At 35.4% G+C, this 26,349-nt stretch overlaps 1 protein-coding gene across 1 annotated transcript in view; it reads right to left on the reverse strand.

The window, feature by feature from the left end:
* Positions 1-26,349, reverse strand: part of APPBP2 (amyloid beta precursor protein binding protein 2) — a 52,272-nt gene that overhangs the window by 23,869 nt on the left and 2,054 nt on the right. Inside the window, exons 2-4 of the mRNA XM_081029967.1 lie at positions 10,108-10,196; positions 7,934-8,085; positions 4,775-4,898 (exon numbers count right to left, since the gene is read on the reverse strand). Of these exons, the coding sequence (XP_080886093.1) occupies positions 4,775-4,898; positions 7,934-8,085; positions 10,108-10,196 (365 nt within the window). The remainder of the gene's footprint in view (positions 1-4,774; positions 4,899-7,933; positions 8,086-10,107; positions 10,197-26,349) is intronic.

Consider the following 26,349-nt stretch of genomic DNA (forward strand, 5'->3'; position numbering starts at 1 on the left):
AAATGTGTATTTTTAAAATAGGCTATAATATATACACAAAAGAAAGCAACTTGAATATAGTAACATGAGCCTCCATTTTCCATCCAAAAAGTTTTTTGGCCAATTTGAATGTATGAAGTTTTAGGGACATATACAAAATTTTTTAACTTATAATATTTAAATCATCTTTATGTCATGTTACATACAAATATTTAAAATCTGGGGGCGGCCGGATGGCTCATTTGGTTAGACCATGAGCTCTGAGCAACAGGGTTGACAGTTTGATTCCCACATGAGCCAGTGAGCTGTGCCCTCCACAACTAGATTGAAAACAACGACTTGACTTGGAGCTGATGGGTCCTGGAAAAATATACTGTTCCCCAATAAAATTAAAAAAAAAAAAAGGAAAAGAATTTACTTTCTTTTTTAAAAAAAATCTAGATTTCCTCCTTGCAATTTATAAAACAATTTTATCCAAATTACTCACATGCATCTTAAAAACGTTTATCTTCATCATCACCATAACTACTTTTTGAGACATCTAACAGTTTTTCATAGTAAAACATTTTCACTTGTTTGGATATTCAGCTCTTTTGAATCTGGTACGGTATCACCAGATATTTTATTGAAAGGTACCAGCAGCCACTTGCAAACATAGGACTGCTGGGCTTTTCCATTCCACCTAAGGCAAGCAGATATCCATAATCTCCACAATCAAACCACTTATAGCATCACATTTCAAACTAATACGTAAAAAGCCAGTTAAAAAAGATACCTAACGCAACTATAAGGTTATGATCTCCTTAATAATTCTAAATATGTTAAATTTCAGAAGAATATTCTACCCAGTGTTCTTTATGAGCTTCCTACATTGGCTATGGCCGAGTTTTCTCAGGCTAACATTTCTTTCTCCACTACTACTTTGTTGTTCAAAATAACACACTTGAAGAAAATATCATACAACCTGAGGAATTCTATAAGGCAACTCTATTTATTAAGGGATAATGTTCAGGGAAAAAACCCTTACCTTACATTTAATAGTATGTGGTAACAGAATTTCTATTTTATGTTGTTTCTAAACTTTCCCTTTTATTTCCAGTTTAGAAAAACTCCTTAAGGTCTATTACAAGCTCCCAATTTGTTCTTCATTCTCCTTTTACTCCATTTACATGTAACTATGTATTACAATATTCATGGCTTACCACTGTTCCTATACTATCTTCCCCTACCTTAAGACTTTTTATTGAACTTGTATTTGATTAGAGAAATTCCTTGAGTATTTTCCTTCAATAAAGTACATGGAGGTATATTAGGTCTCTGTTTATTTGAAAATTAATTATTTTACTTTAACAGTTGGTGATGTAGTATAGAATTTTCTCTCAATAGTTGCGTTACTGCTATTGTCTTCTAGCTTCTGATTTCTATTTATTTATTTTTATTTATTTTATTTGTTTTTAAAAGATTTTATTGGGGAAGGGGAACAGGACTTTATTGGGGAACAGCGTGTACCTCCAGGCCTTTTTTTCCAAGTCAAGTTGTTGTCCCTTCAATCTTAGCTGTGGAGGGCGCAGCTCAGCTCCAGGTCCAGTTGCTGTTTTCTAGTTGCAGGGGGTGCAGCCCACCATCCCCTACGGGAGTCGAACCGGCAACCTTGTGGTTGAGAGGACGCATTCCAACCAACTGAGCCATCCAGGAGCTCAGCGGCAGCTCAGCTCAAGGTGCCCGTGCTCAATCTTAGTTGCGGAGCCCACCATCCCTTGCGGGACTGGAGGAGTTGAACTGGCAACCTTGTGGTAGAGAGCCCACTGGCCCCTGCGGGAATCGAACTGGCAGCCTTCGGAGTCAGGAGCACGGAGCTCCAACCACCTGAGCAACTGGGCCGGCCCCGATTTCTATTTATTTTTGCACATGTGCTGCCAAAGCCAGCGCTCATTTATTTTTGGATTTCAGGAAATTAACTGCCTAGAGCTCAGGGTTCTTTTTCAACCTAGATTCAAGTCTTCCCTCCCTCACCACTGGTTTGGTTCAGGAGTTCCTTTTTTCACTTAAAATTCCAAAAATAACCCAATATAATTGTGCTTATTTCTGGGCAGTACAGTTATAAATAATACTTTTCTTCTTCAAACTTTCCTATATGTTTTGAAGTTGTTTGGCAATAAACACATGCATAAACAGAGTCTTCAAGGCAGAGTCTTCAAAGAGTACAACAAGGACTGAGAAATGGTACTAGGTTTAACTACAGTGGTACCATATTTGACAAGAAGATTCTCTGACATTTGCCCTATACTGCTTCCATGCCAACCACAGATTAGAATCTGGCTTTGCATCATTAAATTAAAAAAACATATTCCTACTCTTGCGACAGGCTCAAAGCCCCTGGGATCGGCCAAAAAATTTCGTTAGTGTCAGTTCTGCAAAATGTTTTTTTTCCAATTCAGTTGAACACATGGTCAATTAATACCCCAAATTTTTCTGCCTTAAAAAAAAAGCTAAGTAAGAAAAGTTGAATCCCTTTTTTCCAAATACTACTAAGAGGAAGACAAAACCATATACTATATATGTAAATTATATTAAATATGCCTTAATGATCAAGAATTTAGCCAAGTATAATAGTTGTGTACAAACAAATTTTATTTTGATATCTGAAATTCACCAAAACAAAATATCTAGGTATACAGGCCATAAGCTAGTATTATAAATAGCTTTGTTTCAGATATTTTTCTAATTCCATAGATGGCTGTTCTGAAGACAGCCAGGACAGTCACTGGGTTGACAGCTACTTATCCAAGATTCCTCTCCTCTCCTTCCTTAATGTATACCCTTGAGTCGATTTAGGGCAGCAATATGCACAATTTAAAATGTTTTGCCCCCCTGGGGCGGCCGGGTGGCTTACGGTCAGAACGCAGTGCTCATAACAACCAACTTCGCTGGTTTGATTCCTACATGGGCCAGTGAGCTGCGCCCTCCACAACTAGAGTGAAAACAACGACTTGACTTGGAGATGATGGGTCCTGGAAAAACACTGTTCCCCAATATTTCCCAATTAAAAAAATTTTTTTAAAAAGTTTGCTCCCCTGATCACTTTACGTGGGTTGAAAGATGCGTAGAATATGTCCCAGTTTACCAGCTTCAAAGACAGGTAAGCAAAGAGATAAAGCTAGGCTTCAGGAAAAGCTATATTTTTCTGACTAAAAAAAGGCAGACAAAGCAGGCTCAGCTGCCATGAGCCTTTTGCCCTTCTCCCTGCTTATAACACTTGCAAACATAAGGATGTGAGCTATATGCTGAAGATGACAAAATAGGAAGGCGATAAGGAACTCTGGCCCTGTGAGAAAACTCAATCTTTTGGTTACACTAAAGTAAAATTTATATAGCCTCAAAATTAGACAGACAGAAGAAACGTTAGTTATTTGGGTGAAATAAATCTGTTTCTATGAATAAAAAGCAAGCACATACAAGAAAATATTTTACCTGTGGGTCAAAAGACTGCTTTAAAGAGGGATCTACAATGAAATCACACAAAATGGTTTTTCTGTTCCAAATTAACTAGTTCACATGCACAGAAACATTTAAATAGTCCCTCAAATCCCATATAGGATAGTCTAGTCTCCCATTCCTACAAAGATACAATAGGCAGGAGAGAGGGAGAAAGATGACAAAGATTATTTTTATCAGTACTACATACAAATTATAGGCCCAAATAATCCCTTTATAGCTTCTGCACACAAGTATTTCTATAATTTATCATGTACTTCTAAAATATCAGTGGAAATAACCATAAGCTTCTAAAATATTATTTATAATTAAGTTTGCACATTACAATATTAACTTCAGGACTTGAATACTCGTGTAACACAGGTAAGCCCTGTATAAAACATGGATAATGACAACCTCAAAAGACTGAACTCCAACTGGTTAAAAAAACCCAAAAAAACCAAAATTGAGCTTATTCAATTTTAGCTTAAATCAACAATGGTTTTATATAAAATCTATATTCCAGCTCTACAGGGGATTCAGACTTAATTAACTCACCTCTAAGATACCAAGGATATTTACTCAACCCTTTATTCAATATTCAAAAATTAAATTCAGTAAATTGACCAGACAGACTTTAGTTAACTTAGGACAAGGATTTCTGTTATGTTTTAACTTTATTTTGATTTCCCTTTAGTTTTATTTAAAAATTCTTTTTAAGAAAAGTCAAATCAAATTGGGGACAAAGAGTAAACCTATATGAAAATAGTTAAAACTAAATGTTACACATGCAGACAAAATAAGGGCAGTAAAAGCAAGAGTTACTTTTAAATTTGCTTGCTTTTCCTTTACATACATTTGTTAAAAATTATTTTTAAAGCAAACAGTTATTTATAAGTAACATACTAATCTTGTTATGCACAATTCTAGAAATGCAAACAGAGCAAGGGTTAAAAAAAAAAAATCACACCCAAGAAAAAAGTGTATTTATTTTCCTAGCATCTGATGCCCTCCACAGTTCTGGTACATACTAGGCATTCAACAAATATTTATTGAATGAATGAACAAACAAGTTCTATGACGAAGCTAAAATATATATACATAGTCTGGTTCATAATACTGAAATCTAAACTAAGATAACTATAACCAGTCAACTGTATTTTGGGGATAAGAGACTGTGGAGGCCAGTCAGTGAAACTGTGACATATAAATATCACTTCAGAGATTAATTCAAATATTGAAGTACGTTTAGAAGAGCTAAAACTATAAAAACCACTAAGAACCATTATAGCATGTAATTGTAGGATCTATTCCAACTTACCTCACGCAACATTCTACTGCACGAAACCAATGAAGCATCTCATCATGTAGAGTACACAACTGAAGGCAGGACAGAAAAACTTTCTCAGCATCACTATACCAGCCCGCATCGGAAAGAAAGCCACCTAAAGGACAAGAAAAACCAATCACTTTAGATAATTTAATAAATCACTTAAAAGCCAAAATGACATGATTATAATGAATGCCATCTAAAATGGAAAAAAACGAAAACAAAAAATACAACAATATTAACGTCCTATTTTAGCTCCAAACAATGATACTAATTGTGAAACTTTAAAAAAAAAAAAAACCACTTTTAAACCAGGGGAAATAGATCAAAATTGAGACCTTAAATAAGGAGTGAAGAATATTAATACTCTAAGAATACTCTGTGAACTGAGAGTTGACATTAGCCACTATAGTCTAATAATTCTAATATTTTCATCTTGCAGGATAAACATAACTTTCCAAACTCTCCACATCCAATCCCAAAGACAATAAAGAAATCTGAATAAACTTAACCTTCTTAGTACCGTGGCACATCATTGAGAATACACAGCTAAGAGATGGTGATGCTTGCTCATCTCATTGTTTCAGCTAGAAATTAAATTGCTGTCCTCCAAGCCCTAATGTACTGGGCATCTTTTTCTTAGAATAGTGTTCATCTCTTCAGAGGCTCTTAACCCCTCATGATAATTTAACGTTTTTAATAGTGTCAATAGTCTTAACAGTGTGAGAGTCAAGAAAATACTGTACTTTGCTCAGACCCATGTTTTATATTTAATTAAAACTATATGTAATCAAACAAATATTTTAATTGGACACAAGTATGCTTTAGAATATTATAGGGACCTCATCAAGTGACTGAATAATATGGTTATTATACCAGAGAGAGGGAGGGGAGGGTGAGGGAGAGGATGAGAGAGAGGGGGAGAAACAAGAGACATTCCTTCCTGTTTGCTTCCAGTTTCTGTCCTCAGGGCTCCCGCTGACAGGGATGCCCCTGGAGTAATGCTCTGTACTCTGGCAGTGGCAATTCATTCCTGTAAGCCAATTCCAGTTTCAGTTTTCCAATACTTGCAGAACCAGATTCACTGCACCCAGGTCAGAGAAACTAGCACCAACCAGCCAGGTGCTGCTCTTAAAAGTCTAGGTTCTAGACTCATGGGCCCCTTCTCAGAGCTGAGGCACCTATAGCCAAAAAGTATCCCAGCTCTGTGAGGCACCTCCTCAAGCTTAATAATTCCAAACCCATCCCTTGGTTCCCCAAGCCCTAGGTGTGGTAGTTGATTCTTGCAGTTGCTATGTTCATAATACCCAAGTGATCCTTTTTTATGTTTTCCAGCTAACACCTGTTTAAAAATTCTTTATATTAAATTCTATCTCTACAACATGGATGGACCTTGAAAACATTATGCTAAATGAAACAAACCAGTCACAAAGATCATGTATTTTATGGGTCATTTACATAAAATGTCCATATATATAGAGAGAGTAGACTGATGTTTGCCTTGGCTAGATGTGTCAGAAGGAAATGAAAAATGACTGCTAATGGGTATGGGTTTCTTTTTAGGGTGGTGACAGTGTTCTAAAACTTACCATGGTGGTTTTCACAACTTGGTGAATACATTACAAACCTTTGAACTGAATAACTTGAATGGGTGAACTGTGAATATCTCAATAAAGCTGTTATTTAAAAAATTGTATCTGTCACTGTATACTTCTAGTGTGAAGTTTTTTCACTGCTTTGGTAACTTTCAGGATGAAGACTGATAATATAACTGAGTTTAGGACTTGGTTCTATCTCCAAGATATTTCTTCAATCTGGCTCATTTCAGTGACCAGATTGGTACTGTTTGTGGAGATGACAGAGGATCTCAATGAACACTAGCCTTCCTGCCTTTTATCTTAACTTGATAATAAATTTCTCCCAGAGTTTTACATGATCATGTGTGATGAATGGGATGTCAACCTTAACATACGTCAAAGTCACAAACACACTACTGTTACAGACCTTCTTTGGTCACAATCTGTTGCAATTTAAATTCCATCGGACGATCAAAGTGTAAATGCTGAGGGTTCTTTTCAGAAAAGAATGCTCTGAAGTTCCTCCAGCAAACTGTCTATGACCACTACAAAGAATTAGTCTAAGACTAAAGGAAATGATCATGAAAACTCGTTAGCAAAGAAAGTGTATGTGCACTTATGTGAGAGAGAAAACATGTGCATGCACACACTAATTTGAGAAGCTAAAAATAGAAAGTAGTCTGTGGTGATGGAACAGTCCTGTATCCTAGTGGCAATGACAGTTATATGAATCTTTACATGGAATCAATTGTGCGCATGCACACACAGGTAAATGTTAAAAACTGATAAAAATTAAATAAGGCTTGTAGTCTAGTTAAAAGTATTAAACCAGTGTCAACTTCCTGGTTTTGGTACTGTCTGTGAATCTACAATCATTTCAAAATAAAATTTAAAAATTTTAAAGAAAGTAAAAAGAAAGGTAGCAACAACCTTAATAAGTAATTGCCTGAAACATTCTTGCCTATGCAGACTTGGTGAAACCATATAAAATATTATACATACATTAAACAATACTTATATATATAGCATACAAAACCTTCTCAGAATCCTTTTCCATTTATGTTGTCTGTATTCTCACCTAACACCCCGCGTGAGGAAACACAAAATTACCATCATTTTCGAGATGAAAAAACTCAGGCCCGAAAAGAATGAAGTCCCATATCACAGCAGATAGTAAGCTGATAAAAGAGGTTGGTGGCAGCACAAGGTAGAAAGACTTGTGGCTTGAAATCATATAGATACAAGATGCTAATCTTAGCTCCACCACTAGCTATGTGACTTGAGCAAGTTACTTAACATTTTTTGAGTCTGTTTCCTCATTTGTAAAATGATCTTAACACCAACACATGACTGGAATGTCATGAGGATTCAGAAACAGAGCATTTCAATGCCTACTACAGTGCTTGGCACAACTTAATGTTCAATAAATCACACCTAGTTTTGCTGATGTTTTTCTCACGACTTCCTTATGTAGACTTTGGGGATGTCTTGGGAGAATCCTTTATTGCTGGCAGGTCTAATTCTGAGTCATGTCACACAGGACACAACACTCCTCTATTTTACTATTACTTACCTAAAACAAAGCCAACCTGGATAGCCTTTTCCTTTACTGCAGCATCTGATTCTGCTATATAAGAGCACCGTCTACTGAATGAGTAGGCCAAGACTGAAGCAACTTTCACACCATGATCCATCAAAGCCTGAAAACAATGGTGAAGCAAATGTCTGAAACAGAAGGAAAAAGTTATTTTATAAATGTAACGTACTTTGTCCCATAGTTAGACAGTGTTAGCTTGTTTTTTAAAAATAACAGTACCATTACTTTCTAAGACGGAATAAGATAAAAAGCGTCTTGCCTTATGAATTGTGAGGTCATAATAATTCAGTTTAGCATAGTACCTTTACTCAGTTGATCACTGCGTGATCTTATATGTGTAAATGTATGGAAATGAAGGATAAAACTAACTTTTAACATCTGTTTTAAAAACCAAATTGTCGGGCCGGCCCGGTGGCTCAGGCGGTTAGAGCTCCATGCTCCTAACTCCGAAGGCTGCCGGTTCGATTCCCACATGGGCCAGTGGGCTCTCAACAAAAAACAAAACAAACAAAAAAACAAAAAAAAAACAAATTGTCTTACAATTCAACAATAATCCAATTAAAAATGGGTAATGGATCTGAATAGAGATTTCTCCAAAACCATACAAATGGCCAATAAGCAAAAAAGATGCTCAGCATCATTAGTCATTAAGGAAATGCAAATCAAAACCACAATGAGATACCACATCACATCTGCTAGGATAGCTGTAATAATTTTTTTAAAAAGTGATGGCAAGGATATGTAAAATTGGAACCCTCGTACATCAGTGCTGGGAACATAAAATGGTTACACCACTGTGGAGAACAGTTTAGAAGTTACTAAAAATGTTAGAGGATTATCATACATATATATCCTAGTTACATGTGCAAGAGAAATGAAAACTATTTGCATACGAAACCTTGTCCATGAATATTCACAGCAGCATTATTTATAATAGCCACAAGCTGGAAACAATGGAAATGCTCAACAGATGATTAGATAAACAAAACATAGTCTATCCATACAATGAAAATTATTCAGCCAAAAAGGAAAAAAGTACTGATACAAAAACAAAAACAGAAATGAACAGGGCTTTTTTTTTAGGGTGATGAAAATGTTCTAGAATTAGATAGTGGTAATAACCACAAAACCTTCTGTGTATACTAAAAGCGAATGAATTATATAATTTAAAATAGTGAATTTTATGGCATGTGAATTATATTCCAATAAAAAATTTTTTAAGAAACAAAACTATAAATAACAGTCACTGCTCTAAAGAAAGGGGAAAAATGTCAAATTACATGCTTTTAATTCCAAATATATTAAACACTTAAAAAAGGATTGGGATTTGGTGAAATGAGAGATGAAAGAGAGGTATGACACTAAATCTTTACAATCGCCATGGTTATAACTGCATAAAAAATTCAAATCCCAGAAAGCTAAATTTTCTTAGAGCAAAGAATGCTTTTTGAAATTTTTCAAAAAAAAAAAAAAAAAAAGAAATTTTTCTACAGCCTTCTTTTACCAAAATGAAGTTCTCATCTATTATTTTTTTACAGATTAAATTTAATCAACCAACCAAGAAGTTTCTCTATAGGCTTAGTACAGAGACCACATTTCAAAGTTATCCCTGAAAAGTGAAATCATGTATTTATTTGTTTTATTATATCATCCCTCTCTAAAATACAAAATCCATGAGGGAGAGATGTCACAGATCTTTTTTTCACTGCTGTAACCCCAGAATCTAGAACAGTACCCGACACATACCAGGCACTCAACAAGTTTTTACTTAATTTGAACAAATGAAACAACTTGGCAGTATTTATATTAGAGGTTAGCAGCATTTTGTAAAACTATATTCTTATTTTTATAGACATGTGGATTAGGAAAAAGAAATGCCATTTAAAGCAAATTTAGGGAAGAACGATAAAGAGAATAACAAGCACAAGGGCGATGTCACCTACAATTGGCTCTGACTACATAATAAATAGCCACAATGAGGAAGATGAATTCGGTCTCCTTTTCCTGAACATAAAAAGTAATGATGGTATTGATGGCTTCACAACAATGTGAATGTACTTAATGCCACTGAATTATACACTTAAAAATGGTTAAAATGGTAAAATTTGGGTTATGTATAGTTTACCACAATTTTCAAGAAATCAATTTACCTTTTATCCAAAGCTCTCAATACTTTAGCAAAAACTTCCAATTCACAAAATTCGCTGCCCAGTTGACATAAGCGTCCCTGTTGGTAAAGCTGAAATAACAAACAAACATAAAAAGATAATTTTTAAAAACTGTAATTTATTTTTAATTTCTACTTTAATTATACTTATGAATATAATTTGATGAATTTAATGAATATTACTCAAAGTCTGTACATATAGTATCAGGAAAGATGCTTGTGCTAAGAGAAATGTCACACTAACAAATTTCTACAATTCATATAGAAGCATTTTAATAGTTGTATATGATAGAAATTAGAATTTGTAAAACAATATCTGGTACGTGGCAAGTACTACAAAGTGCTATATAATTATGTATTTATTAAGTAAACATAAAAAAGTCATACTCAAGAAACTTTCAAAATTAATTCTTTTTTTTCCTTAAACAAAACTGAATAGTTAATGTAAAATTATCAAAATGATAGCAAAGATAATATCCAGAAGCCAGAACCGATCAATATGTCCCCCTGAGGGCTCTTCAGAGCAGGACAAGAATCTCAGTTCGGTTCTGGGCATGATACTTCACAAGCTGACAAACAGCAGAACAGTCTAAAAAATCCAGGAAGGCAGGATTTTTAATCATTGTCACATTTAGCCATGTTCTGACTTTTTAGAACTTCTATTTAAAATATCTTAATAAGGGGCAGTCGGATGGCTCAGTTAGAGCACGAGCTCTTAACATCAATGTCACCGGTTCAGTTCCCACATGGGCCAGTGAACTGCACCTTCCACAACTAAACTGAAAACAACATCTTGAGCTTGGAGCTGAGCCGCTGGTGGGCGGCCGTTTGGCTCCGTGGTTGGAGCGCGGTGCCTGTGGCACCAAGGTCACAGGTTGGAGCCCCACATGGGCTGGTGAGCTGCGCCCTCCACAACTGAATTGAGGACAACGACTTGAGTTGGGCTGGGCTGTGCCCCCCACAACTAGATTGAAAACAACGACTTGACATGGAGCTGATGGGTCCTGGAAAAACACGCTGTTCTCCTATATTCCCCAATTAAAAAAAAAAAATCTTGTTCCATTCTAAAAAGTAAAATATCTTTAAAAATGTGTGAAATGTTTATAAAAAATAATACATGCATATGGTTAATAGGAGACAAATACTACTGCCCCTCTTTCCCCTACTCCAGCTTTTGAATTTATATGTGCTATATAAATATAGTGCTTTAGAAGGCAGGGATTTTCTTATATTAATTCACTTTATATTATAAGCACTTAACACTTAGCTCAGTTGATGAGAAGGGTTTCATAAAGAGGGTACGATCTAGAGTTCATTTGCCAAATGGGCCAATTAACTTTGCTCAGGGAAAACATACTACAAACTCAGCCAGCAAACTCTTGGGCATTAAGTCACTAGTCACTATGAAGGAAAGGCAAGCTATTAGATCTATTAATGCAAATCAATAATGACTGCTGTGAACAATCCCTAACAACTGCTGCAGGGTAGGCGACATGACATGCTCAGGAAAGGGAGGCAGAAACGTTTTCTTCATATAATGGTTTGGCTATTCTTATTAACAATAAACCTTCATAGGGAAAGATTGGCTGGTTTTGGAGATGATGTTTTCTGCTGTAAAAAATCTTCTGGGAACGTACACAGTAAAATTCACTATTATTAATCACTGTGATATTTACTTTGACTATTAACCAATAGAGAATAACTCAGAGAAAATAAAGCTGAGAATTTATGACCAAATTCCTATTTGGGGGTTTCACAAAATTTCTGATTTGGGGCAGAAAAACAACTGCAGTTATCAAAATAAACATATACACATACTCCCAAAACAGTATAGGACAAAAAAAAAAATCTTAGCTTCTTACCAAAGTAACTCGTTAGCAAACTTAAGGCTTAGAATTTCTTTTGTAAGTAGAAGAAATGAAAACAAGTTGTATAACTTTTTTGTCTGTACTCACTAGTCAAATAAAGACAAATTAAACTTAGTGTGTTCTACACTCATCTCCTAATGACTGAAAACTGGTATATCCTACTAAATGGGATTTGAAACTAAAGTTTTAGGAAAACTGCTACCCTAGGTACAACTGTAAATATACCCTATTATCAAACACAGGCATTTCTTTTTTACCCACTTGGTCAATTTTTCTAGCTAAAAAATGGGTTCACATTTAAATTCTGGGGAGAGGATAATAATTTAATTGCTTCAAATAATCTTTTATCAGGTTTATCAAAAAATGCAACTTTATACATTTGATGAATGGGATTGTTGGATACCGTTCCAGAATAAAAATAGCATCTTAATTCTTACAGAGATCTTATGTGGGCTAGGCACTAAGCGCTTTTCGTAATTAACTCAATCTGTCCTTCTACCAATGAGGAAACAGAGGCATATGAAGTTAAATAACTTACTCAAAATCACACAGTTAAGAAGTGGCAAAGCAAGAATCTGGCCCCAGGCAGTCTGTCCTTACATTCATGTTCTTAATAACATACTATACTGCTTCTTGAAAATAACACATAATGGGAAATTTAACATTTTTACAGAAATAACAGATTTAAAGATTAATCCCTTCATGTATTCACACATCTTATGGAGTAGAGCATAGACGAAAGGAAACTTCGTCTTCAGGTTCCTTGTAATGATTCTCATATCATATTTTTTAAAATCTGACATATTTTAGTTCATTATTACAGTGTTTAATACTATATTCTGCATCCATTGACTAATGAGGCCATTAAAGGACTCTATCAACTATTTTAGCTATTTGGTTCCTTAAGGAAAATAAGGAAAAACAAGTTTATTTTTAGAAGTAGGTAAATTACCTCCCAATAGATAGAAAACAGAAAATAAAAATACAATTAGAGGCCGGCCCAGCGGCTCAGGCGGTTACAGCTCCATGCTCCTAACTCCGAAGGCTGCTGGTTCGATTCCCACACGGGCCAGTGGGCTCTCAACCACAAGGTCGCCAGTTCGATTCTTCCAGTCCCGTAAGGGATGGTGGGCTCCGCCCCCTGAAACTAAGATTGAACACTGCACCTTGAGCTGAGCTGTCACTGAGCTCCTGAATGGCTCCGTTGGTTGGAGTGCGTCCTCTCAACCACAAGGTTGGCGGTTTGACTCCTGCAAGGGATCGTGGGCTGCAGCCCCTGCAACTAGCAATGGCAACTGGACCTGGAGCTGAGCTGCGCCCTCCACAACTAAGATTGAAAGCAAAGCTTGACCTGGAAAAAAGTCCTGAAGTACACACTATTCCCCAATAAAGTCCTGTTTCCTTTCCCCAATAAAAAAATAAAAATAAAAAAAACCCAATACTGTACAAATATAAAGGTAGGCCAATCAATGGAACAAAATGCAAAGTTCAAAAGCAGACCTCAGTACATGTAACAGTACATGTAAAAAATTAACATATGATAAAGCAATCATTTTAGAGTCTACCATTGCATATGCATGTTTTTTTAAATCTAGAATGATATTCAATAAAATGTACATCTATGGTATAGGATTTATATCTCTTTTTTGGGTGGGATTTATACCTCAAATCTTTCATCTCCATTCTTATCACCATCTATCACCTGGATTACTACAAAGATTTGGTAGAACTGGACTCTCCATTACCACTCTTGCCCCCCTGTAATCAACTGTCCACACGGCAGCCTTAAAAATGATCTTTTTAAAAAAAGTTATTTCATGTCATTCCTTATTTGAACCTTTCAATAGCACCCTCAATGTAAACATAATCCAAAATCTTTAATGTGGCCTGCAAGTCTTCAAACCTCATCTTTTAACATTCTTTCTCCCTATTCCCTACATTCCTGCCACATTAGCTTTCTTTCAGCTCTCTCACCTCATGACTTTTGCACACATGTGCTGCTGCCTCTACTTGAAGCACTGGTACCATGATTCTTTGCCTGGTTAATTTGTAACATATCCTAATGGTCTCAACTAATATCGAGATCACCTGACCCTTCAATCTAAGTTCTGTTCCCTGTTATACATTGTATTTTTCCTCCATAGTAGGCAGCATCAAGTCGTGTATGCATTCGCTTAAATGATAACTGGTTAAACAGGTCACTCCATCCCACTGCACTCTATGACGTGACCATCGTCAACACTGTATTCCCAATACCTAGCACAATGCCTACCACCAGATAAACATTCAATATTTTCTGAATGCATAATCCAAATTGGTAGTGATCTACTTCGGACAGAACTCAATACCTTAAAAGACAAAAAATTTCAAGACACAGTCTCTATCATGAGAATCAAGTATTTAATATTCTTATTCTAGCATTACTTATTGAAACTGCTGAAATTCATCTGACGAATTTGACACTAAGGGGAAATCCGAATTTAATACATAGTTAGTTACTGTCTCCCCAAGCAGATTATAAGCATCTTAAAGAGAAACATTTACCAGGCAGTCCTACGTCCTGTCTCCACAGCACTCTGTACAGAACAGTACTCAGGCAATACACTCTGAGAACAAATTTGAATGCAAACTTAATAAGCTAGAGTCATGAAGAACACAAAGTTCCAGTACCTAAATGGAAAAGTCAAGAACAAGTTCTAAATAATAGCTGCTTAAATTTATGGACAAAAATAGGTGTTTCCTATTTAACATCTAATCTTTTACCCAGTAACCCTGGCATATTCATTACATGAAACTCTTAGCTTACTGAATGTGTTTTATCTTTGTGATTTTCACATCAAAGACAAGAATATTATAACTAGGAACAATTTACTCATTATTTGTTTCTATTAACTTAATAAATCTCAGGAACATTTGTGTAAGGCACTGTGCTAGGCCATGGGGATATGGAGGTGACTGGTCACAATAGTAATACAAAGTCAGTAACAATTCTTCCCTGATCCAACAAATTTAGAATCTGTCAGAGCACAAAAATAAATAAGGTTCGCGGGTTACACAATGGGGGTAAACAGAGTGTTTCAGGAACACAAATAAAATACCCACTCCAAGGATAAATTTCAGCTGAATTTTGAAGAGGAAACAGGAGTGAAGCTTTTGGCAATATGGCAGATGACACTGACACGTGAAAACCTTCCAGCCCCTTTCCAAAGGCAGGGAAATGCTAGATAAAATATCACAAAATAACCTTTGGATAAATAGCTGAGTTTAAAACCAAGAGCAGAAACTCCACAGCGGCCAAAAATTAAGAAGAGACAAACTCAAAAATGATGGAGGAGGCAAAATAGTTTATGCCTCTGAATGGTTTGAGGCTAGAGCAAAGATCAGATAGTGAGCAGTCCAGGCAGCAGATCCTTGTAAGAAAAGGGACTGGAGCTGACCTACTACCTGTCTCAACCCAGGAGTAAAAAAAGTCTAGAACATCTTCCATAGCTTTAGCATAAAGAAACAGAAACCTCCAGCCTAAAACACATGTGAGTATGCAGTCCAAATTCACACTACCTAAATGATTTACAGACCCCAAACCCAGAACCTGGCATTAAAAACTGGTCTGAGGGCCGGCCCAGTGGCTCAGGCGGTTAGAGCTCCATGCTCCTAACTCCGAAGGCTGCTGGTTCGATTCCCACATGGACCAGTGGGCTCTCAACCACAGGTTGCCGGTTCGACTCCCGCAAGGGATGGTGGGCTGTGCCCCCTGCAACTAGCAACAGCAACTGGACCTGGAGCTGAGCTGCGCCCTCCACAACTAAGACTGAAAGGACAACAACTTGAAGCTGAACGGCACCATCCACAACTAAGATTGAAAGGACAACAACTTGACTTGGAAAAAAGTCCTGGAAGTACACACTGTTCCCCAATAAAGTCCTGTTCCCCTTCCCCAATAAAATCTTTAAAAAAAAAAAAACTGGTCTGAAACTAATGAAACCGATGAAGTCCCCACAGATACGAAGGCTAAGACACCTAAAAGTGATGATGAAAATGTTTATCTTGACCACTGAAATCTAGACTGCAGAAACATCTGGAGTATCTACAGGAGAAAGGATCCTGTTTCTTCAACAAATAAATTGCAAAGGTAAGAAAACAGATGGGAATGGGAACGCATAGATCAAGAGACTTAAGAGGTGTATCAAGCAACAGCAAAGGTGTAGAACTTATCTGGATCCTGATCAGAACGGGCAAACTGTAAAAATATGTACATATCTAATATTTGAAACATCTGAAAATTAGAACAATGGTTGGATATTTAATAACATTAAGGAATTACTGTTAATGTTTTTTAGATATTATAACAGTATGTTGGCTACTAAAATATTTACAGATGAAATTGTATGTTGTCTAGATTTGCTTCCAAACACTACAGATGACGTGTTCTGGTGAGAGTGGCGGACTACCCAGCGCCTGGCAAACAGCTCAAGGCCACGAGCAGGTCCACCAACCAGCCCAGTGAACCGCTGTCCTCTGCCATCTGACCGTGACGTTGTTGGCCATGGGCATGTTCTCCACGGCCAGCTTCTTCGTTTATGAGGTCACCTACACCAAGGACACTCACAACATCTACGAAGAGCTCCTCGTCTTCTTGGTGGCCTCACTCTTCCTGGGCTTTGGGGATCTCTTCCTGTTGCTCTGGGTCAGCATCTACATATGAACTCCCAAAAGTTCCAACCGCGCAGCTTCACTGCTTCCCTGCTTTTGTAAATTACATTTTTTTTCACTATTGCTGGAAGTATCCCACCTGCTACTCAGCTGGAAGTATCCACCCGAGGCAGATGTGTGGAAAAAAAACACAAACTATAGATAAGGGGAATGTTGGTAGAAGAGTAGATTCAGCAACAAAAATGGCCAAGAATTTATAACTGTTAAAGCTGGGCAATGGACACATGGAGGTCCATTATTCTTTTCTATCTACTTTTGTGTTTATTTTTTTCTACAATAAAAGGTATTTTTTAAAAAGAATGTATCCTTTATCTCTAAACAAATATATCCTTTACCTCTAAAATAAATAAAATCATATTTTTCTTTTGCTTAATACATGTGCTATCCTCACTTAATAAGATGCATTTATTCTTATTCTGCAACCTCAAAAGTCATCTGAAGTATAGCTGAAAAATTCACATTAGACTATAACTTGATATTCCTTTATTTTGTTCTTATATTGTATATCACATGTAATGCCCGTTATCTGTTGTTTAATTGCATTGTGACCTCAGATTATAAATTCTTGGATCAAAGCAAATACCACAGGAGTATCTTAACATAATGCACATATAATTAGGAGGCAAATACTTTCTTCTGAAAGTCAATATTTAAATTTCTTATTAACATTTTAATTTTTCAGCTGCTCTACACTCACTCATTCTATGCCATACTTGTTTTTTTAAATACAACTGACCAACATGATTATTTGTATCTTGCAAGGCAAAGTGCTTTGCTTATTGGTAAGCCAAAGGGTTAAGTGGACATGTGTATTTTATTGCAAAACACAAGACATTGGTAGTTAACACTAAAACAGGAGGACAAACTTTACTAAAGTTTAAATATGCTGTCCACATATGAAGATGTTACTAGATCTGCCATCCATTAAACAAGAAATTGAAGGCTTTTTTCCCCAATCTTGACAAGGATGAATTTATGTCTAGGAGCCAGGTATTCTATCTCTAATCTTCACTTGATGGGTTAATGGCATAATTTTCAAGACAGCCTAATTGTGTTAATGATAAAAGATGCTACCATGATACAAATGGTTAGTCAAAACAAAAATCTAGTTAGATGTAAGATCTAACCAACAATGACAATCAGCCATATATAATTCAATACATGTAAATCATCTATATGTTTGTGTTAAGTTTCTCAGCTTCTCTTCTTAAAGCTTCACTACCAATCTATGGTGAAAATTAGGAGTGCATTCAAGAGGCAATAGAGAGAGGGTAGTATTGTTATAAGAAAACATATTCTGTCTCTATAGGAAAACTCATTCAGTATTCTAGTTAAGCAACTTTAAAAGATTTGTTTCTTCTGAATTCATAAGAATTACATACACGTTTTCAGAAAAATCAGAAACTATAGCAAACATTTCATAAAAAAAAGAAAAAACACTCAATTTTACCGTCTAAAGAAAATGACTGTCAACATAATGGCACATTTCTTTTCAGTCCTTTTTTTCTTATTGATTTGCAGTTTTGAGTATATTTCATAAACTTGAATTCTCCATATATAGGTTTAAAACTTTTTTTCCATTACACATCTTTAAGTTATTATAACTTGGTTCCAAAAAATTAAAATTAAAATTAAAAATTAATAAGGACAGCATAAAAAAAGACAAAGCAAAAAACAAGCAAAAAAAAAAAGAAGTAAAAACAACAACAACAAAAATAAACTTGGTTCCAAAATAATTTTTGGGATTCTGATTAAGTCTACACTGAATGTATAGATTTAGAGAGAAATTGTATCTTCAAAACCCCAAATCTTCCAATTTAAGAACGAAATACGTCTCTTCTACATGTATTGAAGACTTCTGGAGTTCTGTACACCTCTTTCTGGATTTACACTGTGGCGTGTTTTCTGTTATTTTGAGTAAGATATATTCTTTCCTATATTGCACATAGAAAAGTTATTGGGGGATCCAATATATGGTGATGGAAGGACAACTGACTCTGGGTGGTGAACACACAATGGGATTTATAGATGATGTAATACAGAATTGTACACCTGAAATCTATGTAATTTCACTAACAATTATCACCGCAATAAATGTATTTAAAAAATTATTACATTGTTATTCACAAATGTGTAATCATCCCCCTTCCTGGATTATCTTATTGCTATAGTATTTCAGTTGATTTTGCTGGCTTTTTCTTTATTCAGACTGCATTGGTTAGCACTTCAAGAATGTTGAATATGTAGTAAACAGTTCCAGAAATAAGTCTGAAGAGTCTTTTAAAAAATTTAAGTGAAGCAGCAAGAGAAAAGTAGTTAGTTATCTACAAGGGAGCCCCTATAAAACTGTCAGCTGATTTCTCAACAGAAACTTTGCAGGCAAGAAGGGAGTGTCAGGAAATATTCCAAGTGATGAAAACGATATACAACCAAGATTGCTCTACCCAGCAATGTTGTCATTTAGAATTGAAGGACAGATAAGGAGCTTCCCAGACAAGAAAAGCTGAAGGAGTTCATCACTACCAAACCAGTACTACAAGGAATCTTAGAGGAACTTCTTTAAGATGGGAGGTGGGTTAAGGATGGGCGAAAGGTGAAGGGATTAAGAAGTACAAATTAGTTGTTATACAGTAGTAATGACTAGGTATAGTGCCTAGTCACTATACCTATCTAGCCAGATAGGTACTAGATCTATCAGCGTGATAGACGGGAATGGGGCTGGGGGCAGGGTGAAAAAGGTGAAGCCATTAAGAAATACAAATTGAGAGTTAATACAGTATGGGGAATGTAATCAACAATGTTGTAAGGATCACATAAGGTGCCAGACGGGCACTGGACTTATCAGGGGGATCACTTCATAGACTGTGTGGATGCCTGACCAATGCGCTTTACACCCAAAGCTGAAGTAGAATAATATTGAATGTCAACTATAACTAAATATGTAGGTATATATAATCATGGGATGTGGAGTACAACATAGGGAAGACAGTCAATGATATTGTAACAGCTGTATAAGATGTCAGAGGGGTAGTAGCTTGGGGTGGGTTATCACTTTATGAGGGGTTTAAATGTCTAACTATTACATTGCTTTGTCCACCTGAAACTAATAAAAAAATAAATTAAAAAAATGTAATGATACTGGTAACAGAAGATATCTTATTATAGTTCTGATTTTAATCAGAATGCTTTAAGTGTTTTACCACTAAGTATTTTTGTTTAGGTATGTGTATTACCATTTGATTAGGTATATGTTTATAATGTCAATGTGTATTCTTATTAAAAGTTTAGTGGAAGAGATGTTAGATTTTTATATTGTGATGATAGTTTTCCTCTGTCCTGTTAATATGATGAATGGTATGAACAGATTTGCATTTGCTATTATTTTTTTTATTTTTTAAATATTGATTATCATGCATAGTGCAATCACATTCATTTTTTTAATTTATTGGGGTGAGGTTTGTTAGTAAAATTACATAGATTTCAGGTGTACATTTGCTATTATTTTATCTAGAATTTTTTTTTTTTTTTAAGATTTTATGGGGGAAGGGGAACAGGACTTTATTGGGGAACAGTGTGTACTTCCAGGACACCTTTCCAAGTCAAGTTGTTGTCCTTTCAATCCCAGCCGTGGAGGGCGCAGCCCAGCTCCAGGTCCAGTTGCCGTTTTTTCTAGTTGCAGGGGGCATAGCCCACCATCCCTTGCGGGACTCGAGGAGTTGAACAGGCAACCTTGTGGTTGAGAGCCTACCGGCCCATGTGGGAATAGAACCGGCAGCCTCTGGTGTTAGGGGCACGGAGCTCCAACCGCCAGAGCCGCCAGAGCCACCGGGCAGGCCCTTATCTAGAATTTTTGTCTTATGACACACAAAGGAGGTTTTCTAGAGACTTCCTTTTTGTTGCTCTCTTAGGTATTAGTGTTATGTTGACTTATTTTAATTGAAAAGAATTAGGTTGGTCTGGAACAAGTTCAACATCAGTAGTATAAACTGTTCTTTATACCCAAGGAAATATCTGAAGTTGGTGGGAGTTTTAGTCCGCTGAGAAAGGAGGCAGATGGACAAAGAGAGAAGCATAATTTCTCAATTCCTCTCATGTTTTTTAGACTACTAACTTCTCCCTTGATCATTTGTATTTTCCTAGAAACATAACTTAAGTAATATTTTCAGACTGATTAGCACAGAATCATGCAAGCTATTCCACATCTAAAGAAACTATCCTACAATTTAAAAAGCTATTTTTCCCTTTCCATTTTATCTATGGTTATTTTTTCTTTCTCATTCCTAATTTTGAGAATGTACATTTTCTGTCATGTTTCTCAATTTGGTTAGTTAGCGGATTAACTATTTAATTAGCTGAATTATTTTTCTTTTTAAACAACCACTTGGACTTCTCATTCATACTGACAAATATTCTAGAATATCTTAGTACAACTTTGTGTCTCAAATACTCTTAAAATTTTAATTTTACTTCTTTTATATATCAAAATACATGGTCATAAAAAATCCAAGTATTAAAAAAATTGAGGCTATACAAAGCAAAAAGTGACTGCAATCAATCCTACCCCTTGACTAAACACCATCAAAATTTTGTTCCTCTAGATTTTTTCTTAATGCATACACAAATGTACGCGCACACCGCCCCCACTTAAAAGTTAAAGAAAAAGAACAAACAGGATTATGCTATTCATATTACTTTGTAAACAAGCTTTTTATTCTCCCTACCTGATGTGCTCTGGCATCTCTATCCCAGTGTATATAGCATATTCATTTATAACTACAGTATGATATTCCATTCCTGATTAGCATATAGTTGTTTCCAATTTTTGCCATCATAAACAACAGTGTACTGAACATCCCTGAATAGAATATTCTGCACACTCAAGAAGCATTCCTGTAAAGAAAAAAATCTTCAAATGGTTTTGTGGGCTAAGGGGTACGAGTGATTTGAATCTTTAAACACTGGCAATCTGGTTATGTGAAGACGGATGTTATGCTTTAAACGTTTTATTGAAGTATAACATATACAGAGCGTACAATTCATATTTAAAATGCCAAGCTCAACAAATTTTCACAAAGTGAACACACACAGGTAACCAACATCCAAATATTATCAGAATCTCAGACTTCTCCCTTCATGTCCCTGCACAGTCACTATCCTCCCAGAGTAACCTCTCCTGACTTCCAACACTTTTGAGTAATTTTGCCTGTTTTTGAACTTTATATAAAGGGAACCATACATTATACATCCACGGTTTCCAAACTGTGCCAAGGTGCTCTGGGGCACAGCAAGATATTTTAAATTTGAGAGAAACAATATTCAACACCTGTTACACCATACCAACTACCAGACTGCTATATTCCTTTCAATGACGTCTTATCTTTGTGAAACTGCATTTTCAGTAGTTGCTATGATAAAAAGCAATGTGAAAAATCAATATGGAACAGAAGATGAAGGTAGTAGTGTCCACTCTGATTCCAAGACTTGAAAAAGCTGTACTGTACCCAATAAACATACACATCCCATTAGGAATTGTGGTTATTTAAGAATGAAGAAAAAACGCTATTTTTTCTTTTTTTTTCTTTTTTGCATTATTTTTTAATGGCTCTTATGTTGTTAGGACACAAATATTATTAAGTTGTTTGTATCTAACTACTTAATAAACAGAACTGCTAGGTATTTCTTTTGGCCCAGATGTGCCATGAACCAAGTGCTGTGAAGGGATAAAGTTTGGGAGCCTGGCTGGTATATACTCCAGTGATTGGTTTCTTTCACTCAATATCATTTCTTGAAATTTATCCATATTGTTCCAAACTGGTGCAGTTCATCCATCTTCACTGTATGATATTCCACTATATAACTATTCCACAATTTATTTATTTCTCCTATTGATAGGCATTGGACACTTCCTGCTTTCTGGTTATGATGAATAATGTTGCTATGAACATTCTTAAGTGTATATATCTTGGAATGGAATTACTGGGTTATAGGGTATGTATATGTTCAGTTTTAGTAGATAATGCTACTTTTCCAAAATGGTATATCAATTTACATTCCTACTAAAAGTGTATGAGTTTTGATTGTTTCAGATCCTTACCAAGACTTTTTTCTTTTTCATTTAGTCATTCTTAGGAATGTACGGTAGGACAACAATTTCCCTGAACAAAATGAGGCTAAGCCCCTGTCCAAATATTCGATTGGTCCTTTGAATATCCTCTTTTTGAATGCCTATAAGTTCTTTCCCTGTTTTAAAAAAGGTGAAAGGGGTTTATTTTCTTAATTTCTCGGTCTTTAGATGCAGGATGAGTCCTTTGTCAGGTATGCCCTGTAAATGTCTTCCCCAATTCTATGGCTTGGCTTTTCACTCTCTTAATCGAACCTGTTGATGAACAGACGTTCTTAAAATTAGTATAGTCAAATTCATCAAATTATTTTATATTTAGCCCATTTTATACCCTATTTAATATATCTTTGCTGGCATAGTAAGAACTTTTTTCCCTAAAAAACTGGTTTTCAGTTAGATCAGCAATTCATCCAAAACGATTATTGTGTACAGTGTAAGGTATACTATATGTAATCCCCCTATATGGATACCTAATTGACCAACACCATTTATTTGATTTTCCTTTCCCGATTGTACGGCTGTTGTCACTTTTATCATAAATCAGGTGACAGTATATGTGTCAGTATGGTTCTGGACTGTTGTGTTCCGTTGGTCTATTTTGTCTATCCATGTGCCTTGCCAATATCATATTATCTTAATTCTTACAGCTTGATATTTGGTGGTGTGAGTCATCCAGATTTTCTCCATGATTGCCTTGGCTTGATATTGCATTTTAATTTGCTTTTCTGTTGAGCATCTTTTGATATTTATTAGCCATTTATATTTTCCTCTCCTATGTGCTAACTGTTCAGGTATTCTGGAAATAAGTTGGTTGGTTATCCTTTACATACTCATCAGTATTAGGTCTTTCTGTGTTAGGAAATCCACCCCTTATCTGTCGAATGTTGTCATTTGCAGAGACTTTTTAAAAAATGTGCTTACAATTTCCCCCTATTTTTTATGTACTCAAAGTATCGATTTCTTTTTTTCCTCCTGAGTTTTGGTTTCATGCTTAGAAAAGTCTCCTCTATGCCAAAATGGCATTCCAATGTTGGCAAGATCAGTAACAGGACTTTACATTTTACTACCTTATTTATTTTTATGTTTGGCATTTTTAAAATTCGTAAATTATCTTTAAAATAATTTCTTTAAAGAAATTTTAGTCATTTCCCACTGTAAGATGCTGATTCAATAATTTACTCTGATACTTTTACGATTTCATTTGCCATATTTAATAATCACCTGGAATTCATTTTGGTATATGGTATGAAGTAGAGGTCTAACTTTTCCCCCAAATAGTCAGCTGCCCAGGGTATTTTTGGATGTTTCTCCAATTTATTTAAAATACAGCGCTGTCTCAACTTTATCATATGCTAAATTCTTAATTATGCTTTGGTTTCTATCTAGGATGTCTACTTTGTTCTATAAATCAATTCCTCTCTCTGCTGTTCTTGTGCCAGTGCTACACTGTTTTAAAATATGTTGGTTTCTAATAAAATTGACTGTCTTTAATGCTCATCTCTCCTAAGTATTGTGCATCTTTAAAATTTCCTTGGCTCATTAACTCTCACGTAATTAATTCCTCCAGATGAACTTCATATTTAATCAGTTTTCTATATCCAATAAAATTCTGAGAGTCTAATTCAAATTGTGATAAATTCACAGTTTAAACTGTGATGAGTTGACATATTTATAACATTACCTTCCCATGAAGATACATTGGCTGGCTATTTATGTTCTTTTATGTTCCTCCTCCACAACGTTTTTATTCTCAATTTATTAATCCTAAGGGCTCTTTATATGAAAATATTAACTCTTTAGCTGTCAAATATGTTGCAATAATTTTTTTCAATTTGTCACCAGCCAATTTTAAACGATTATCAGAATATCAATTGAGGCTGTATGTAGCTACACAACAGAAATATACACAGAAAAAAAATTAAATTCTAATGCTAAATCAGGCATGAATTTCTATGGTTTACAGCATGAGACTTACAATAATAGTAATAATAATAACAACAATAATCATGAAGTCTGAAAACAATACAACATTACTGAAAATTCATCCAGGCAAAACTTTATGGCAAATTTTGTAATTGTAACAGGACACAAAATAGATCATTCAGCAGTTAAAATAAAAAGAAAAGATCACACACTTCATTCTTTAAAAAACTCAGCCCTTCCCTCTATTTTCTTTCACTTGGTATACAATTTTACAATTCCTTCTGTTCATCTTATTCACCTCTATACCTAAATGGTTGAGTGACTTGGATAAAAACCATTCAGATTCAAAGATATTATTCTGTAGGGTATTGATTTTTATTGAACCATCTATACCACCCACCTATCAACTATTTTTTTTTCATCTATTTTTAGTGAACTTCCCTTCCCATATTCATCTGTGGCCATTTCCAACTTCAGTTTAGCCTTCATACATAAAAGCCACTACTACCACCCCTTAGTGCATGATCTCTTTATTAATAAAGAGCACATGATCTCTTTATTAATGACAACCAGTCTTTGCAAATTTACCTATGTTTATATTTAAGTCCTTAACTCTTTCCATCTGATCTTAGAGGAAGAAGTATTCTTTCTCCAACTCCAATTTAAGACTGATACCTTACTTTATCCATGGTGAAGGAAGAGGCAAGACTCATTAATTAATGCTCCTGCTCAGGGACTTTGCTCCATAATTTATTTCCCACCTCACCTGTATATTCAACCTCTCTGTTTTAGTTTCTGCCATTCAGCCAACAAATGTATTCTAATATAGTCCATTCTTTTTTTAAAAAAAAAAAAGTCTGTTCATTTTTTATCCTTTGTACACATCAACACCTCTCCCTCCCCTTCTTAGGGAGCAGTCAGCATACCTACTTCTTCACCTCCCATTCATTCCATAATCTCATCTCCTAAAGCGTCATGACCATGAAGGTACCTTCACCTGAAGCTACTGACAAAAATTAACATAGTGACACTGGGCTACACCAATCAAGAGGGATGGGGGAATTTTTGATTCCACAAATAGTATAATTTTGTATACGACTACGCCTATTGATAGAACTAGGGACTGACGGAGGGATGAGTTTCTCCTTGGCTCTAAATTGGAGAAAACTGTAAACAGTAAGCCCCTTAAATTTTTCAAATTGGGCATGGGATGAGTATCTTATAGTTATATGTATTATTGACTTTCACTCTACTTCTATAAAAGTTAATCAAAAATTAGTTCTATAACATCTTTCATCAAAATAATCTACTACTTCAAGATGCAAAATCGTTCCAAGCAAGAAAGCAAGGTCCATAGGAAATAAATACCAGGTATGGGACCCTGACTAAATTACTTAATTTTCTCACCTCACATAGGGTTATACCCTACTAACCCTAGTTTAACTGTGAGGATTAAACAAGCTAACGTGTAAAAACACTTAACGCAGTTCCAGGCACATGTTAAATATACCTTCTTTCACCTTAGCACAGTGCCATACTCCCAACAGACATGCAACTATTAAGGAGTAAAACTGTATCAAAAAGAAGCAATATTAAAACTTTG

The sequence above is a fragment of the Rhinolophus hipposideros genome (assembly GCF_964194185.1).
Source record: "Rhinolophus hipposideros genome assembly, chromosome: 20".
In the NCBI taxonomy this organism is placed as follows: Eukaryota; Metazoa; Chordata; class Mammalia; order Chiroptera; family Rhinolophidae; genus Rhinolophus; species Rhinolophus hipposideros.